This window comes from Balaenoptera borealis, assembly GCF_965194805.1.
Source record: "Balaenoptera borealis genome assembly, chromosome: 16".
In the NCBI taxonomy this organism is placed as follows: domain Eukaryota; kingdom Metazoa; phylum Chordata; class Mammalia; order Artiodactyla; family Balaenopteridae; genus Balaenoptera; species Balaenoptera borealis.
Window position 1 is genome coordinate 26,008,324 of NC_138872.1, and position 20,048 is coordinate 26,028,371.

The 20,048-nt window shown below is 42.5% G+C and overlaps 1 protein-coding gene across 3 annotated transcripts in view; it reads left to right on the plus strand.

The window, feature by feature from the left end:
• The first annotated feature begins 5,645 nt into the window (after positions 1-5,645).
• Positions 5,646-20,048, plus strand: part of CDK5RAP1 (CDK5RAP1 mitochondrial tRNA methylthiotransferase) — a 39,139-nt gene continuing 24,736 nt past the window's right edge. The window contains exons 1-8 of one of the 3 annotated variants that reach the window (XM_082358865.1): positions 5,646-5,792; positions 6,340-6,552; positions 8,582-8,912; positions 11,461-11,564; positions 12,044-12,078; positions 13,457-13,557; positions 15,490-15,700; positions 17,294-17,414. In XM_082358865.1, the coding sequence (XP_082214991.1) occupies positions 8,603-8,912; positions 11,461-11,564; positions 12,044-12,078; positions 13,457-13,557; positions 15,490-15,700; positions 17,294-17,414 (882 nt within the window). In that variant the 5' untranslated portion in view covers positions 5,646-5,792; positions 6,340-6,552; positions 8,582-8,602. The remainder of the gene's footprint in view (positions 5,793-6,339; positions 6,553-8,581; positions 8,913-11,460; positions 11,565-12,043; positions 12,079-13,456; positions 13,558-15,489; positions 15,701-17,293; positions 17,415-20,048) is intronic. The other 2 variants (XM_082358867.1, XM_082358866.1) reach the window with 2 other exon arrangements.

Below are 20,048 nucleotides of genomic sequence, written 5' to 3' on the forward strand. Positions count from 1 at the left end.
AAGAGGGGTCCACAATGCCTCTTATCACCCAGTCTTGGATGTCACATACTGTCACTTTTGCTTTATTCTATTCATTAGGAGTCACTAATCCCAGCCCACGCTCAAGGGGAGGGGAATTAGGCTCCACCGCTTGAAGAAAGGAATGTCAAAGAATTTGTGGACCTATTTTATTTATTTATTTATTTAAACATTTTTTGTGTGTGGACCTGTTTTAAAACCATCATAGAGAGCCTCTTGCTCCTTTCCTGCAGAAGGGAGGACGCTTGGAGTGTGCTTCGTGGAATGTTCCTTTGGAATCTGTACCATGCAGCTGGCTGCATATGAGCCCCAGTTGCTTGCGTTGTCCAGAAAAATTACCGTGATGACAGTAACGATAGCTTACATTTAGAGAGTGCTTGCTATGTGCTAGGCACTGTACATACATTTCCTCATTGGATCCTCACCACATATCTATGTTGATAGGAACGGCAGTCTCCATTTCACAGGTAAGAAAACTGGGGCTCAGAACCGGAGAGTGACTTGCCCAAAGTCACACAGCTATGAAATGTCTGAGCTTGGATTCAAACTAGGTTTTTCTGACTTCAGAGCCCTTGTTCACCTTAGAGATTTTCTGGCCCTGCACCATCCACTAGAAATATAATGCAAGCCACATTTGTAATTACCAATTTTCTAGTAGTCATATTTTTAAAAGTAAGAAAAAATAGATGAAAATAATATTAATAATATATTTTATTTAACCCAGTAGATCCAAAATGTTATCACTTCAACACATAATATAAAAATTCATTAATGAAATGTTTTACATTCTTTTTCTCATACTGTCTTTGAAATCTGGTGTGTATTTTATACCTACAGCACATCTCTATTCAGATACCAAATTTTCATTGGAAACCTTTGATTGGTATTTAGATTTCATAATGTTTCCAGGTGAAAAAATTAGATTCACATAATCAAGTATTTCCAAATGTACTAAAGTTTTCCAATAACTGAATTGAGTATCAGTTTTTAAATTAAAATTCATTAAAATGGAATTAAATTCAGTTCCTTATTCACACTGCTTGCATATCACATGCTCAGTAGCCACATGTGGTTAGTAGTTACTGCATTAGACTAAGCAGTTCTAATCAAGGTTCCACACGAAACTGAGGCCCACATGGATTCACGTAACAAGCCAGAGCCAGAGCTCGTTCTAGAAACCTGGGGAAATGCAGGTAAGCAGAGATATTCCAGCTTTGCCTACCTCAATCTGCCCACCCATTTGTCAATCCACTGTTCATTTGAGAAATACATAGTGAACACCTACTTTGTGCTAATCCTTGGCTCCAGGAGCTGATTTGCTGGGAGCAAGACTGACAGGCCCCCTTGCACAGGGGAAAGAAATTCAGCAGAAGCTCTCACAATCAAATGTGTGATTGGGTAGACTCATGGAAATACCAGAGAGGCCAGCGGGGACCTGACCAGCTCTGGGGGTGAGGGCAGGTTTCTCTCAGGAGGAGACCTGAAGCTGATGTCCTTCTGAAGGAGCAGGCTAAAAATCAGCTACTGCTGCAATAATGCTGTGGACCAAAACAACTCCAGACTCTGTGGCCACAGCAACAAACATTTATTTTCATACTTCTGGGGCTGCATGTTGACTGCAGTTTGACTGTTAGAAGCTGGGCTTGACTGGTTGGCTTTGGTCCAGGCTGTGGGTTGGGCTCAGGCCTACTCTATGATTTTCCTTCTGGAGCCCAGGATGAAGGGGCATCAGCTCCCAGGGCATGTTCTCATGGCAAGTCCCTAGAGTTCAAAGACAAGCAAAGTGCACAAGCACATTTACATCCTCTGCATTTTGTCCACTCTCATTCCGTTGGCCAAAACAAGTCATTTGGCTGAGGCTGATCAGTGGGAAAGGAGGAGGGGAAGAAGAAATTGCTCAGTAACTGTTAGAACTATCACCAACCAGTAGGAGTTAGGTAGGAGGGGGAATGGCATCCCAGATGACAGATTCCCAAGGTGGGATGGAACATGAGCCTTCCAAGCTCCTGGAGATCTGGGTGGGGTGGGGGGTGTTGTTTTTATCACCTTCATTGCCCAAGACACAACACTGTCTGAGACTCCACAATATGGCAGCTGAAAGGACCCTTGTTGTTGGAATGTGGTGGGTGATGGGTTGGGAGGTTGGAAATGGTCCCTGGCCCTCACATGGGCTGATGTGTGTGGGACAGGATAGTAGGGATGTTGGGAATGGCTGGTGTGTGTGTGTGTGTATGTATAGGTGGGGGCAGCATAACATGCACCAGAGAACATCCCTCATGCCCATCCCATGGGCAATCAGAACTGGCAAGGGGTAGCTCTGACATCTGACTTGCTGCCTCCTGCTCTGGCCACAAAAGGGGAAGGTGACACCTCCTTCTGGGGCCACTAGGGGAAGATCCAGATTTGAAAGAGCACAGTTCTAAGAGGCCAAGAGACCTGGGTTGAAATCCCGGCTCCTCCCTGACTCCCACATTGGAAGCTCTAAAAGTGGCTTCCTTCCAGCCCTAGAATCCCTCTCTCCTGTGATTCTATGAGGACAATACCGAGGCTAAAGAGGGAAGGGCCACGTTGAAACGATAAGTAGGACCTGAAATAGAGAATTGATGTGTCAGGAAGGACAGGGTCCATGCTTGGGGTCACTGTGGAGGGTGAATGGGTGTTGTCTGACCTTGGCAGAGTGGATGGGAGGCTTCCCTCCTCAACATAACTCCTATTGGGATGGAGGTTCGGCCACCATGGTGGGGCTCTGTGTGGCACAGGTGGCACCCCCCATGGCCAAGTTAGGACAGAACATCTTCCCCTTCTAGTAAAAACTTTGACAGTAAACCTGAATATTTCTCCAACTGGAGTCTTTAGATCTCAGAGTTTCCAGAAACTTGTCTCTAGAGTCTAAAAGTTTTCCAGGAATTCTGAAATTTTGTATTTTCACGGTGCTGATTATTGCCTGAAAAGATCAGAGCACATTCTACATTACCTGGAGAACCACAGTAAAAAACAAGAGCCATAATACAATTCTTGGGCTGTGTTTGCCTTTGTATATTTGACTCAATTGGCACCCAGCAGTCATGTAAAGAGACGCTGTGGAATTTATTGTGGTATGTCTCAAACTCCTGAAATCTGGGTTTGGTTTTTCTTCACTGCCCCAAGACATTGCAGTGGCCCAGGACTTCACAATCTCTGGACAACTGCCACAGCCTCCTCAATACTCTACTGATTTGTCTTCCCACCCTCCTACCCTCAATGCAGTATATTTTCTACATAGCAGCCACATTATATGCAAAGAAAGTGGAAGTCAGCAGGAAGGACTGACTTGGCCATGGCTATCGTGGAAAGTATCGGAGCCTTAATGTGAACCCAGCCAGTCTGACTTTGAATTAGTCAGTCAGTGTTGAGAATAGGACTTTGTTATCAGACTGACCTGTGGGTGGATCCCAATTCTGCCATACCCTAGTTATGTGAGCTTCAGCACTTGACTACCTTTTTGTATTTTCAGTTTTCTCGCCTGTAACTCGGGCCAATAATAAACCTCACAGAGTTCTAATGAGGTGTCGAAGAGGCCAGTTGTAGCAGGGGTTGTCAGGCCGCCCAGAGCCTTGGTAATTCGGAGTGCTGGAGTCAGTGACTGCATCTTATTTATAGAGGGCTTTCTCCCAAACCACAGCCTTCTCTGCATAGGCAGAGTAGAAGCAGTGAGGAATTAACACAAGTAGGAGTATACTTCCACCATGGCTGGTAGTATATAACTACCCCAGCTTCCTCTCCCTTTGGGTGAAATAATTCTGAGGTCTGTGTCTTACACTGTTTCCTAGAGCTCCCCAACAGAATGAAGACCCAGATGCCCACCTTGGTAACTGGCTTGATAACACACTCCTTATTGGCTGTCTCCCCTGTCTCATTCCCTGAGTTACCTTATCAGTGTCTCCTGTGATCACCTGCCTGCACTCAAGTCCTTTGTTCAAGATCTGCTTCTGGGGAACCCAAACTAATACATAAAGCAGTCATTTGTTCATTCAACAAGTATTTATTAAGCCCTCCTATGAATCAGACTCTGTGCTACGTCCTGGGGACATTGCAGTGATCATGACAGAATGTGTCGCTGCTCTCAGGGAGCTGAATGTCTAGGAAATAGGCAATGGCAAGTAAACAAAAAATGCTATCATTTTGGATAGTGACAAATACTGAGAAGAAAATGATGTGATAGTGATGGGAGCCTTTTACATGGGGTGGTTAGAGAGGGCCTCTCTGGAGAGCTGATATTTAAGCTGAGACATGAAGGATGAGAAGGCACCAACCTTGAAACAATTTTGGGGAACATTCCAGAGAGATAATGTTCAAAGTACAAAGGCTCTGAGATAAACATGTGCTTGGGGTATTGAAGGAGCAAAATAAAATTGTGTAGTTGAAATATAGTTAATTAGAGAGAACATGCTAGGAGAAGTAAATAGTAAGAAATAAATAAGTAGGTTGGAGAAGTAAAAAGTAAGCAGTAGCCAGATCATGCAGGTCCTAGGACACAGTAGGAAATCTGGATTTTATTGCAAAGGCAATGGCAAGCCACTGGGAGTTTTCAGCAGAGGAATGATGTGATCTGAGTTAAGTCTTTTTTGTTGTTGTTGTTGTTGTTTTGTTTTGTTTTCTTCCTGCTGCACTGCACAGCTTTCAGGATCTTAGTTCCCCAACCAAGGATGGAGATCGAATCCGGGCCCACCTCAGTGAAAGCGCGGAGTCCTAACCACTGGACCGCCAGGGAACTCCCATGATCTGAGTTAAGAAAACAAACTCTCTTAGGCTCTGTGTGGGAAATAGTTGGTAGGAAACTAGGTTAAGGGCAAAAGTAAGGAGGCCAGTTAGCAGGCTATTGCTGTCCTTTCTGATGAGATGATGGTGGCCTGGGCTAGAGTTGCAGCAGAAGAACGGGAGAATGGGAAGTGGATAGATTTGAGACATTTTGGAGTTAGAGCTGACAAAACTTTGCTGATAGATTGAGTGTGGAGATTGAGGGAGAGGAAACAAAAAATGACTCAGTTTCTCCTAGTGCAACTGGGAGGATGCTTGGGTCATTTACTGAGATGGGCAAGACTGGGCAGACACAGGTTTTGGGTTAGGATGTGTATGAAGAAATGAAGAGTTCTGTATTGAGTTAGAGACTGTCGACAGGTACCCAAGGGGAGGTGCCCCATAGACAGTGGAACTATGTGTCTGTGACTCCAGGGGTTGGGAGGGGGGTTCTATGCTGGAAACGTGAATTGGGAAGTCTTTAACCTATAACGCAGCGCTGTCCAATAGATATAGAAAGCGAGCCACGTAAATAATTAAAAATTTCCCAGTAGCCACACTGAAAAAAGTAAAAAGAAACAGATGAAACTAACTTAAATAATATACTCATTTAAACCAATAAATCCCAAATATTATCTCAGCACGTAGTCAATATAAAAATTATCGAGGAGATACCTGGCATTCTTTCTTCGACATCCGGTGTGTATTTTACATTTAGAACACATTTAATTCGCACTCGCCACATTTCAAGCGCTCAGTTGCCACCTGCCGGCTAGGGGTTACCGCTTGGTTCAGCGCACCAGTGGAGGGTTTTCAAACAGGAGCTTGGACCCACCCGGACAGTAGAGAAGACGCACTTCCGCCGGACGGAGCGCCCCGGACGGAAATTGCGGCGGAACGGAAGTTGCGCGTGTGCGTGCGCAGCCGCAGACAGCTGAGCCGGGAGCTTGGCCACTGAGAGGAGCTTCAGCGGCTGGACGCCAGGCTTTCGGGCAGCGGTAGGTGAACTGAGCGCCGGCGGAGGTCGCCTGCGCTCTCGGCCACGCCCCACGTCTGGGACTGGAGGGGCGGCGGTGCCCCGGGAATGCGCGGTGTCCAAGGGCGGGGGATGGCGCGGTGGTTACAGCGCGGACCCTGGAGTCAGACTGTCGGGGTGTGCACTCCAGCCCCGCTTCCTACTCGTTTGTGACCTTGGACAAGTCAGCCCTCTTTCCCCCGAGCCTTAGCTTTGTCAGCTGTGAAGTGAGGATGATAGTAGAACCTGCCTCACAGTTGCTGTGAGGATTAAATACGGTAATCCATGGAAAGCACTTAGCACCACGCCTGACACATTGTAATCACCCAATAAAGTGGGATGCTTTATTGTTTATGTTGAGATGAGGCTATTGTCTCATCGTTATTGTCGACTACCAATTAATATAGGCCCCCACCGAGGCCCCCTACATTGTGCTCTGCAAGCATTTTGTTCGTATTGTCACATTTGATCCTCACAACAGACATGGAGATAGGTGCTGTAATAGGTACTGTTATTCCCATTTTACACAGGAAATGGAAGCTCCCAGAACTTAAGATGCTTCCACGTGCCCAAAGTTATCTGGCGAGGCAGCAGTTGGGTCAGACTCCGTCTCTCGTGTCTTAACCACAATGCTCTATACCCACCATCAAAGGAGGTGTGGGCTGCAATTGTGCAGTTACTGAAGAATTACTGTATGCCAAGTTAGGTTTTAACATCTTTAATTCTCACAACATCTCTGAGAGGTGGGTATTATTTTTATCCTTACTTTACAGATGTGGAATTGGTGGCTCAGAGGTAGGAATTTGGCTTTCCCGAGGTCACACGGTGACCTCGGGTGACTTTAAAGTTCACACTAAAAGTCTGCTGTTCTCTGTCACTTGAAAGTAGGTTGGCATTGCTTCTGCCTAAAGTGCTGGTAGCATGTACAGCAGGTGATCGGGTTGGAGAAGTAACAGGCCACATCTGCTCATTTTACTTGTATAGCACCTGCCATGTTACTAGAGTGGGAGATACTAAGAATGTAGAAATGAATGAGATTTTTCCCCTGCTTTCAGAGACCTCCGGCTTACAAGGGATAAGCAGTAATTAACAGCAAAGTGTGATGAGTCTTGTGATAGTTAGAAGGAGGCTTTGGGAACCTAGGGGAGGACCCCTAGACTTTGGTGGTGGTGGCCAGGAAAGGCTTCCAGGAGGAAGCAGATACCTAAAAGTAGTGTAGGAGTTGGCCAAGTCAGTTGAGCGAAGATACGTCAGCCAGAGAAAACAGCATGTATAAAAGCCTAGAAGCTAGTGAAGATCAGTACAAAGATGTCTGGTATGGCTGGAATGAGGTAGTCAGGCTGGAGATGTGGGGTCCATTAAGAATATGTGGTGGAAAGTAAGTCTCCACCTTTTGTACTTTGAGTCACCTAGGTTCCTTCCTGGGAGGCACCCTCTGTTTCTTATGCATTCTAGAGATATTGTGTGCATTTACAAATATGTACCTGACTATTCATGTCTTCTTTCCTACACAGATTTGTGGATGGCCCACTATATCTAGTATAACACTTTGCTTCTTTGCTTTTTTGTCATGTATAGATTCAACCTCACTTTCTAACGGTTGCATCTTATTCTATTGTATGGATGTACTGTGACTTATTTAACTAGTCCCCTATTGATGACATTTAAATCTTTTCCATTTCTTTGCTATTAGAAACACTGCTGCATCAAATATCCTTATGCATAGGTTATTTTGCACATGAGTCTATCTGTAGGATAAATACCTAGGAATGGAAATGCTTGGTCAAAGGGTTTTTGTGTGTTTTTTTAAAATTAATTTTTATTGGAGTATAGTTGATTTACAGTATTGTGTTAGTTTCTGCTGTATAGCAAAGTGAATCAGTTATACATATACATATATTCACTCTTTTTTAGATTCTTTCCCCATGTAGGTCATTACAGAGTACTGAGTAGAGTTCCCTGTGCTACACAGTAGGTTCTTATTAGTTATCTAGGGTTTGTGTGTTTGTAATTTTGATGGAAGGTGGCAAATTGCTCTCTGTAAAGGTTGTGCCATTTTCCATCCCTCCCCCCCCAGCCATATGTGAGAGAGTCTGGGTGGGAAGTTTGAAGGGCAGTAATCTGAGACTCTTGGAGGTCGAAAGTAGTCACCGATCAGGCATATGGTGCCCCCATGTTAGATACTTTCCTTTTGAAGAAACCCAAAAGAAGATGCCCTCAGTAAATAGTTTTCACCGTGTGGGGAGGCGGTGTAGCAAGGTGGCTAGGGGCACAGGCTTTGTTTTAATAGAGACCTTTATTTGAATCCCAACTCTGCTGCTTACTGGCTGTGGGAGCTTAGGTAAGTCCCTCAGCCTCTCTGTCTATTTCCTCCTCTCTGAATGGGGATAATAGTAGTGTCTGTTGCCTATGTTCCTCAGGATGCTATGAAGCTTTAAAGAGCTGATACACTTAAAGCCCTTAGAACTGTTCCTGGCACAAGATGCTACTTTGTTATTTTGTCAGGGCTTCTCATTTCATCTCTACAACCCCTTTGTTTTGAAAACAGACGGCCTGGGTTTGCGTCTCATCTCTGGCACTTCTTTGTGTGATATTTGGCAAGTTGCCTCAGTTTTTTCACCTGTAAAATATTATTAAGGGGACAATATTATTAAGAGTACCTTCTTGGGTTTTTGTGAGGATTAAATGTATTGACACACTTGGAAGTGCTTAGAGCAGTGCCCTGTATATAGTGTTCAGTAAATGTTGGTGATGTCTGTCATTCTCTTGCAGTCTTTGGGCTGTTTTAGTGCCATGCATCCTTTACAGTGTGTCCTCCAAGCGCAGAGATGTCTGAGGTGGGGGCCCTTGGCCTCTGTGTCCTGGCTGCTGCTGAGGACCTGCAGGGCACACAGTGGTGTCCGCAGCTCTGCATGTCCCAGTCCAGAGACGCGGCAGGAGGATGGAGTTTGGAAGGATTTCAGCTCCAGGCTGGCCACTGGACCGACTTTTCAGCATTTTTTAAGAAGTGCTTCCGTTCCTCAAGAGAAACCGTCTACTCCAGATGTGGAGGACCCACCCCCATATCTCACAGTGGATGAACTTTTAGGAAGGCAGAGAAAAGGTTGGTTTTACTTTACTTCTCTTTGGACTTCCTGCTTTACTCCTTTCCAGCATCCATAGTCTGATTCTTTCCTTCTTTATTTTTTTGGCTACGTTGGGTCTTCATTTCTGCGCGCGCGCTTTCTGGGCTACTCTTGATTGCGGGGTGCGGGCTTCTGATTGCAGCGGTTTCTCTTTGTTGCAGAGCATGGGCTCTAGGCATGCGGACTTCAGTAGTTGCAGCATGAGGGCTCCAGGGCACGCAGGCTTCAGTAGTTGTGGTGCATGGGCTTAGTTGCTCCGTGGCATGTGGGATCTTCTCAGACCAGAGCTCGAACCCATGTCCCCTGCGTTGGCAGGCGGATTCTTAACCACTGCGCCACCAGGGAAGTCCCATAGTCTGATTCTTAACAGGTCTTTTATTACAGACCTGGCTTTGGAGGGTTAACAGAGTGGGAAGGCTGCTAAGTTATGGAATCGTCAGACTCTACCAAGTAACAATAATATAAAGAAACTTATAGTTTTGGTACAAGCAACTTGGGGGTAGAAGTCCTGGGGAGTCCTCTCTTTGGTTACCTTTGGAAACCCTTATGATCTCTGTTCTGATTTTTAGATCATCCTAAGTTATAAGGTAGGTTTCATAATTGGTGCTGTAGAAAATCATTATGCTTAGGCAGAGATTTTCTGAGAAACATAATGCACTCAGTTAAAATGCCTTAAAAAAAATGTTTGAGGGCTTCCCTGGTGGCACAGTGGTTAAGCATCCGCCTGCCAATGCAAGGGACACGGGTTCGAGCCCTGGCCTGGGAAGATCCCACATGCCGCGGAGCAACTAAGCCCATGCGCCACTACTACTGAGCCTGCGCTCTAGAGCCCGCGAGCCACAACTACTGAGCCTGCGTGCCACAGCTACTGAAGCCTGCGCGCCTAGAGCCCGTGCTCTGCAACAAGAGAAGCCACGACAATGAGAAGCCCGCGCACCACAACGAAGAGTAGCCCCCGCTCACTGCAACTAGAGGAAGCCCGCACACAGCAATGAAGACCCAACACAGCCAAAAAAAAAAAAAGTTTGAAGAGACATTAGGAGACAACCAGACCTCTCCCCTTTTGCACTGTTTCAAAAAAAAATTTCCCTTTATAATTCTTAATGATTTGGTTGCAGTCATATGGTGCAAATTATTTGTAATGTGCTATTTTCATTTAATATTCTTCCAAATACTAGTCTTCATAATTAAATTTAAAAACATTGGTGCAAAATATCACATGCTGTACCATGATGTTTTGCAATTGTTGGGACATTAGGTTGTTTCAAAAATTTTTATATTATAAATAACACTATAATAAGTGCCTCATATATATGTATACAGATACATGCATATATAGATAGCTTTGCTTCTTTAAAAATTTTTTTCTGGAATAAATTTCTAGGAGTTGAATTGGTAAATCAAGGAGTCTGTATACCTTGTGACTCCTGCTCGGTATTTTGTAGTCCTTTAAAATTTGTTGTTCCCTTCAGTCTCTCCCTGACATAAGTGTGGTGTTTTCTTTTTTTAGACAAGGGAAGTGAGCCAAGGAAGGTTTAAAAAAAAATCCTGATTGTTTCTTTCTTTTTTAAAAAAAATTACTGCTCTTTTCTATTGGTTTTCATGTGATTGTCCTTCAACTTTTAACTCCATTTAGAATTTATTTGGGTTTGTGGATTAAAGTGCGTTGGTGGGCGCAGGGGTTGAAATAGGAATTTAGTTTGAAGGGTCTTGCTATGGTGTGAAATTGAGGTTCTTACAGCTTTGTGCAAATGTGTTTTATGTCATGTTAGCCATGCTTGTTTTCGTTTAAGATGTTTGAAGTTACTGTAGGAAGTTGCCTCATTTTTATTTTGTGGCTTTATGTACCCTCTGGCCACTGCTGCTCCCTCCAGAGTCTGGAGAACCTCATTTTGAGAAGGAGGAGTGTAACATATGGATTTTTTTAAAAAATAAATTTATTTGTTTTACTTATTTATTATTTTTGGCTGCGTTGGGTCTTCGTTGCTATGCATGGGCTTCTTATTGCAGTGGCTCCTCTTGTTGCGGAGCATGGGCTCTAGGCATGCGGGCTTCAGTAGTTGTGGCTTGCAGGCTCTAGAGCGCAGGCTCAGTAGTTGTGGCGCACGGGCTTAGTTGCTCCGCGCCATGTGGGATCTTCCCAGACCAGGGCTTGAACCCGTGTCCCCTGCATTGGCAGGCGGATTCTTAACCACTGCGCCACCAGGGAAGCCCTAACATGGATTTCAATTTATTTCCCCCCAGGTTGATGACTATTGTCAACTAGTCCTCCTTTTTCTAATTGTTTTTATAACCGTATTTCCTGATTCTCAGGTGCATGTTTTCTCCATTTTTAAATGATACGGCTTGTAATTGGTGTGTGTATATAATGTAGTATTTCTTTTGTTCTGAAAGGCTGTCATTAATTTGGGGGTACATCTGGCTAACCAGTTGCCTTAGGTGTTTCTGGGGCATTTGGGGAGGAGACCTTTTGAGACATGTGGTCTCTTTTCATCTGCCTGCAATGGAATTGCCCTCTCATTGCAGTCTACCTTGAGACCTATGGCTGCCAGATGAATGTGAATGACACAGAGATAGCCTGGTCCATCTTACAGAAGAGTGGCTACCTCCGGACCAGTAACCTTCAGGAGGTATACACATTTCCTGCTTCCCCTTGTTACCTGGGTGAGATTCTGCATGTGTGCCAGTTCTTGGGTGGAGTTTCAGGAACAGGCTATGGCCTAGTGAGAGTGAGTTCCCTTGAGGAAAGTGTGTAGTATGGGACTGAGGTGTACTTTTGTTGCAGTTATTTTTGAAACTTTTAAGGTGGTGCTTACCTTCAGGCAAGGAACTAGGTTAAAAATGGGCCATGAGGAGGATGGGAATGGGGAGTTAGTGTTTAATGGGTACAGGTTTTAGTTGGGGAAGATGAAATAGTTGTGGAGGTTGATGGTGGTGATAGCTGCACAGCAGTGTGAATGTACATAATGCTACTGAACTGTACACTTAAAAATGGTTAAAATGGTAAATTTTAAAAAAATTAAAAAAAAAAAAAGGGCTGTGGGCAGTGATTCTAAAAGGTTAATTTCAAAGATCATAATTTTCCTTTTTTTCCTTGCTCTCCACCCAGGCTGATGTGGTCCTCCTTGTCACATGTTCTATCAGGTGGGAATTTGTTCTTTACCTAGAGAGTGAATATATCTTATATAATAATGCCAGAGCCAACGGTGCCAGGCTGGCCCTACCTATGGAGATGAGCCAGTGGATTTGCAGTTTTACACCAGTGGAGATAGTAATGATAGAATGGTCAGCATTTGCTAAGCGTGTACTGTGTGTCAGGTCTTGTACTGAGTACTATACGTGCACTAACTAATTCTCACAACAACCCTATGAGGTAGGTGCTGTTATCAAACTCATTTTATTGATGAGGAAACCGAGAGTGTGCTGAGTTGCCCAACTTTTCCTTGGGTTTTTCTTGCAGCCAATGGCACATGTTTATGATGTACCTCACATCGTAAGGGCTAGGTACCGTCAGTGGTCAGGGACAGAGTTCTTCTGAACAGAGATGGGTGGCATCCATCAGAAGTGAACATACCCTGTTTATTACTTTGTTTCTGTGTACAAAGCATGTTGGTGTTATGTTTCCTCAGCTGGCTATACTATCAATTAATTAATCCAACATTTTTGTTCTGAGGGTCTTTTTTTTTTTTTTTTTAATTAATTAATTTATTTATTTATTATTTTTGGCTGTGTTGGGTCTTCGTTTCTGTGCGAGGGCTTTCTCTAGTTGTGGCAAGCGGGGGCCACTCTTCATCGCGGTGCGCGGGCCTCTCACTATCGCGGCCTCTCTTGTTGCGGAGCACAGGCTCCAGACGCGCAGGCTCAGTAATTGTGGCTCACGGGCCCAGCTGCTCCGCGGCATGTGGGATCCTCCCAGACCAGGGCTCGAACCCGCTTCGCCTGCATTGGCAGGCAGACTCTCAACCGCTGCGCCACCAGGGAAGCCCCTTGAGGGTCTTTGCTGCAAGACATTGGACTAGGTTCTTTGGGAGATTCAGAAATGAACCCTTCCTCCATGGAGCCTGACTTTAAGGAGTCTGGTCTGATATGGGAACTAAGACAGATACACAAATAGCTCTAACATCTGGCAGAAAGCACTAGGTAAAAAAATCAAACAGTAAAAAGGAGAAATTGCTGAGTACAGGGAATAGAATAGTTAAGGTGACAGGAGAACAAACTCTCCAACAGAGGAGAGTTGGGGAGGGCTTTGTGGAGTAGATTGTTTTTGATTTTGGCTTAAAGGCTTGTCAGGATTTGGAGATGTGCAGGGAGGGCGTCATTTTAGGAATAGTTTTGGCCACAACGCATGGCTTTCAGGATCTTAGTACCCCAACCAGGGATTGAACCTGTGTCTTTGCAGTGAAAGCGTGGAGTCCTAACCACTGTACTGCCAGGGAATTCCCATTCTTCCCATTGTCTTGCTCTTTTAGATTGCTTTGTAGTTTATTTTCAGGTTCAGGTCTACCTTTTTTGACCTCTGCAGGGAGAAGGCTGAACAGACCATCTGGAATCGTTTACATCAGCTCAAATCCTTGAAGTCAAAACGGCTCCGCTCCCGAGTGCCTCTGAGGATTGGGATTCTAGGTATCTGGTAATTTGCAGATTTTGTGAGTTTTGTGAGACTTGGGCTCCATGTAGCTTTTATATGCTAGGGTTTCCCTTAGAGGCTGGATTCCCAGTAGTGAAGAAATCTTATACAATCTTATACATGCCATTCAACTTGTATACTTAATGTCAGAGGCTGTAGGATTAAATGAGATAAAGCTCATAAAAGGTCTTTTCTTAGTGCCTTAAAGTAATAGGTACTGTACTCAGAAAGTGATCTGTCCTTACTAGTCTGATGGGGCTCATGGTGGCACAGAGTAGTGTATAGGAGAGAGTTTGGAGTCTGAAGGGACAGCTTGAATTTACCATGTAGGCACCTTTTATCTTGACTCCTGAAGCATGCCCAAGTGAAGATCTAATTATTCACTGACCAGTATAATAGCCACTAGCCACATGTGGTCATTTAAATTTAATTACACTTAAATAATATTAAAAATTCACTTCTTCAGTCTCACTAGCCACATATCGACTGCTCAGTAGCCACACTTGACTAGTACTACCAGTTTGAACAGCGTAGATAAAGCACATTACCATTGTCTTAGAAAGTTCTATTGGACAGCTCTGGTATAGATAGCTGGGAGGCATATTTCAAAAATAAATATTCTGTACTCTCATGGTCCCAGAATTTAGTCAATGTACTTAACCTTAAAATAGACTTTGTCCATTGTGGAATAGTTAAATTAATTCTTCTTGATGATGGGTCGAAACACAGGTTGGAGCATATCCTTTATTACACAGCTTAATGTACTAAGTGATGCAGGAGGATGGAAAGATTAGCTAGAATGTTTTGTTCCATTCCAGTTCCTTCATTATAGAAGCCCCTGGGTATATATCTGTTAGGAATGTCAGAAATCCCCCAAATAGTTTTTTTCTTTTAATTGTGGTAAAGTATATGTAACATAAAGTTTACCATTTGGACCCCTTTTAGATGTACAGTTCAGTGGTATTAAGTACATTCACATTGTTGTGCGGCCATCACCTCTGTCCATTTCAGGAACTTTTTCATCTTCCCAAACTGAAACTCCACACCAATTAAGTAATGACTCCCCATTCCTCCCTCACTTCAGTCCCTGGCAACCACCATTCTACTCTCTGCCTCTGTGAATTTTACTGCCTTGGGTACTTCATATAAATGGAATCATACAACATTTTGGTGACTGGCTTTTTTCACTTAGCATAATACCCTCAAGGTTCATCCAGGCTGTAGCTTGTGTCAGAATTTCCTTCCTTTTTAAGGCTGAATAATATTCCATTGTATGTGTATATATCATATCTGTTTATGGATGCTCGGATTGCTTCCACTTTTTGGCTATTGTGAATGATGCTGCTATACACAGTTGTACAGCCAAGAATAGTTCTTAAACCAATGTTTTTAAAGGGTTTCTTTTTTTTAATAAAATGGATTTTTAAATTGTATAGTTTTACTAATAACAGTGGTATTCTTGATTATGGAAGATACCAGCGTAGATGGATAACTCATTTCTTATAGGTTTTAATAAGTAATATGGGCAACAAGAGGGATAAAGTGTGTAAGTGCAGTTGTATATAAATAAGTTTTATTTTAATAAATAAGTTCCTGACACAAAATAGTTTTTATTTGTAGCACCAAGTAATTTTCAGTTGAAAAAAGAGGTGGTTCATGTCTAGAAAGGTTTTTGGATGGTGGTTTCATTTTTTCCAGGCATTTCATTGAATTGCTATAGAGCTCTTTTCCTGTGGTTTTGTTATATAGGAATATGCAGGTTCCAGAGGTATAGAAGTGTTGGGCAAATTTGAGGGATGATGCTAAACTCCTAGAGAAGTTTTTGTGACTTGGTCTCTGATCCAGCTGGAGAGAATGTGTACTAAAAAGAAGTTGTGAGACGAGGTGAATTTGGGAACGGGTCTTAGCTTATTTCGTTTCCCTCCCAGGCTGCATGGCTGAGAGATTGAAGGAGGAGATCCTCAACAGAGAGAAAACGGTGGATATTTTGGCTGGTCCAGATGCCTATAGGGACCTTCCTCGGCTGCTTGCTGTTGCCGAGTCAGGCCAGCAAGCTGCCAATGTTCTGCTCTCTCTGGATGAGACCTATGCTGATGTCGTGCCAGTCCAGACGAGCCCCAGTGCCACTTCTGCTTTTGTGTGAGTCACTGACCAAGAGATGGGGAGTCAGCTTCTCCTTTCTTACTTTTAAAATAACATGTTAATTTTATTACATTAAAAAAATTAATGCATATAGTACAAAAAACTGAAGACAAAAGATGGTATAGTAAGACTCCCTCACACCTGTCATCCTCAGTCTCCTAGGCTACCTCTCAGAGGCAGCCATGTTAGGAGTTTCTTATATAATCCTTTCAGAGGTATTCTTTGCACATGCATTCATGTATATAATATAGAATCTTTCCTGCCCTCCCTTCTATACTCTTATTATTTTTTTCACTTAAAATATCTAGGGCTTTCAGGATCTTTTTTTCCCCTCCTCTGATCTTTTAAGTTAAAAAAAGAAGATCTGATGACAAAATAGTTCATGTTTGTTGAAGAATATGTGGAAAGATAGAAAAACATAAAGAAGAGTGTAAGGATTACCTATACTCCTACCAGCTAATGATAAACACTATTAGCAGTTTGGTGTGTATCACTCTGTTCTTTCTTCTGTGTTTGTATGTGTATGCTTTGTGTATATTTATTTATAAAAATTGGCTCTTGGTGTACTTGGTTTTATAACCTTTTCATATTTAAAATAATGTACATTTGTTATGTCATGAAATTTTCTCTAACAGATTGGCAAATAGGCTTATAGCCTATTTTTGTAAATAAAGTTTTACTGTAATACAGCCATACCCATTTGTTTATATATTGTCTGTGGCTGCTTTTGCCACTACAATATCAGAATTGAGTAGTTGTGAGGAGGATGAGTCTCTACTGTATAGTCTGCAAAACCTCAAATATTTACCATCTGGTTTTTTACGGAAAAATTTTGCCAACCTCTCATTTTAATGGCTATCCAATACTCTGTTGTTGGAATGCTTTATAAAAATTAATAGCCAACATTTATTTAACAATCCTTCAGTAAACATCTTTACTATACATCTATCCATCATTATTTCCTTAAGATAAATTTAGGCTTTCATATACATGATGCAATGAAAGAGGGTGATGTAACTTAGATACTTAGCATTTGGATCAGGAATGAGTGAGAGATGCAGAACCTTGTGTTTTAAATCCAAGGTCTTCATTCCTAATACACTCTTTATAATATTTATTTTTTTCTGGTCTAGATTTAAAGAGTTCAAAAATATCTAAATATAAACAGTAGAAAGTCCAGGTGTGGTACGTCTGCAACCCGTTCCTTCACCACTGCGGTCCCTTAGGGTAACCACTGCATCCACCAATTACAGTTTGGTTTATATCCTGTGATTAACACATAATAAGTTTTTTTTTTTTTTTGGCCGTGTTGTGCAACTTGTGGGATCTCATTTCCCTGACCAGGGATTGAACCCAGGCCACGGCAGTGAAAGCCTGGAATCCTAACCACTAGGCCACCAAGGAACTCCCCATAATAGTTTTTAAAGATAAAAAATGTCTGCTTTATTGCTTCTTAGATCTCCAATTGGTCCAGTGTGAGCCTGTTGCCAAGAGAATTCAGAGCCAAAGGATAATGCCAAGGGAGGTGCTCCTTGGGTTGGACCAGGCCATCCTGCTCCTGTTACTAAGTTCTGGTGCTTTCCTCCCCAGGTCTATCATGCGAGGCTGTGACAACATGTGCAGCTACTGCATTGTTCCTTTCACACGTGGCCGGGAGAGGAGTCGGCCTGTTGCCTCCATTCTAGAGGAAGTGAGGAAGCTTTCTGAGCAGGTGAAAAATTCTCCAGCCCTTCTTACTGTGAGCGTGTTTGTGAGAGGATGAGGACAACCTTTCTAGTTTTGTAGCCTGTGATTTCTCTAAGCTGTACAAGTTTAGAACCATACCTGGCCAGAAAGAAATACCTGGGTGTACATCTTGGGTTTGCTGCCCAGGAATTATAGGCAGATCCACTGAGAGGTTTGCTTGGGCGGCAGCACAGTAGAATGGAGAGAGCATGAATTAGATGATTGTGAATTCTGGCTCCACCATTCTCTGGCTTGATGCCCTGGCATAGGTCACTTAACTATCTTCTTCAAAACACAGTTTCCCCATCTATGAAAAGAGGGCAGATACCTTCTTTGCTAGGTTATTGGAAGGATTGTTACTGGAAGGACAATTGTTACTGGCACTTAGTAAGTTTTCAGAGAATGATTTATTAGTCTGTCTTTGTATTCTAGGCTATTCCCAAATCTCTTGTTCATTTTATCACTGAGCCAGCTCACTAGTTGAGGGACAGAGGTTAGGTGAGGGTAGTGACTCAGATCAGAGGCCAGAGGGGAGATATCTCCTGCCTTCCTCCTATTGGGAGCTGGTCCCTCAGCCCTTGAGGTCTCTCCCTAACCCTAGGCCCTAATATTCCAGCCCTGCAAAAGAGGACAATAGGTGGGAATATGGAGCTTTTCTTCCACTCGAGTCTCTGTGTTTTCTTACTTGCTTGGCTTAGGAACCATGGGAGGCTAGCCCCTGCTCCAGTTCTAAGTCAGCAGTTTGCCTTTGTTTGTGCACTCTGGCAAGCTGTCTTCTCTTCTCCCATCCCCAGATTCTCAGTTCCCTGATTTGGTCTCTGGCTGCTCACAGGCACTGTGAGTATTCTTCATACCTTACCTCACCCAGTGCTATCCAAAGTGGTCTAAAGTGGTCTCCTTCCTCTCCCCTTCCAGCTCTCCAGCTGTACCAAAACTCACTCCTTTGGGATGGAGATATTCTGTTTAAATAGACTGAGGTGATGACAAAAAACCCCTAACTTTTCTAGGGTATTTGCATATAAAAGAAGGAACTTAATAACATTAAAGTGAATCTAAGTGAATTCAAAGACATTGACTTATGAAAAATTAAGATTCTGCATTGTGTGTGTGTTTTTAAAAATTAATTAATTAATTTGGCTGCATCGGGTCTTAGTTGTGGCATTCGGGATCTTCGTTGTGGCATGCAGGATCTTTTGTTGCAGCGCGTGGGCTTAGTTGCCCTGCAGCATGTGGGATCTTAGTTCCCTGACCAGCGATCGAACCTGTGTCCCCTGCAATAGAAGCGTGGATTCCCACCCACTGGACTGCCCGGGAAGTCCCTGAAATTTAATAATTGTTACATTTTGCTATATTTACTTTATTTTTTTTGTTGTTAAGTATCTCAGAGTACAGCATGACATTTCACCCTTAAGTAATTGTGCATCCCTAAAAAAAAATAAGGATATTTTCAATACCATTAATTCCTCTAACAGGATTAACAAAAAATGCTAAATATCTTTTCATTTTAGTCCACTCATATTCAAATTTTCCCAATTGTCCCATAGCTCTTTTTTCATTTGGTCATTACATCTCTTTATATGTGTGTGTGTTTTCCTTAGTTTTATATCTTACTATCTTTTAAAAAAATTTTCTGGTTTGGAATAACTTCAGACTTTTCTTTTCTGTAAGAAAAGTTGCAAAGATAGTTACCTCTAATGTTAACATCTCACTTAACTTTGGTACATTTCTTACAACTAAAAGATTAGCATTGGTATATTATTGTTAACTAACTTCAGACTTTATTCTGATTTTGCCAGTTTCCCCACTAATGTCTTCTTTCTGGATCCAAACCAGGATCCATGTTGCATTTAGTATATCCTGTTTTTTAAGCTAACATTATGTCACAACTTGTAAAAATAAATAGTCTTTATGGAGACTCGGGTTTTGACAGTTAAATGCATTGCATGGTCCTGGAGTGGGATTCTAATCAGGGAATAAAAATGTTTAAAAAAATTACATATTCTTATGTGATTGTGATGTCACTGCCTAAGCAAGTTTGTATCCTGTCTGTAATAGTGTGAACATTTTCTCATGTCATTAACAGCTTTTAATTTATTTTTGTAGTTGTGTGGCCTTCCTTGGTATGGATGCACTATGATTTACTTGTAGGACAGCAGCTTTCAAATTGCTTTCAGTTCTTCCTCTGTTAAAACAGTGCTGTGTAGAAGTACATCTCTATGCATTAATCTTTGTCCATCTTAATAGTTATATCCATAAGATAAGTTTCTAGACATGCCGTTGCTGAATAAAGATTAAGAAAAAAAGTTATAAAGGACATAGTATGGACAGTTGGTGAAAATTTGGCTTATGGAATGTGGATTAGATAATATTATCAATATTTCTGATTTTGATAATTGTCCTGTGACTACTATTATATAAGAAAATATTCTTATATGCTGAAATATTTAGAAGTAAAAGAGTATGATGTTTGCAGCTTTTTCTCAGAAGACTTAGAAAAATGTGTGCTTGCATGTGTGTGTAGAGAGAGAAAGTATATACATGAGGTGTGAATGTGAATAATAAAGAAATAGGATACAATGTTAACAGTTACTGAATCTGGGCAAATAGTATATGGGAGTTT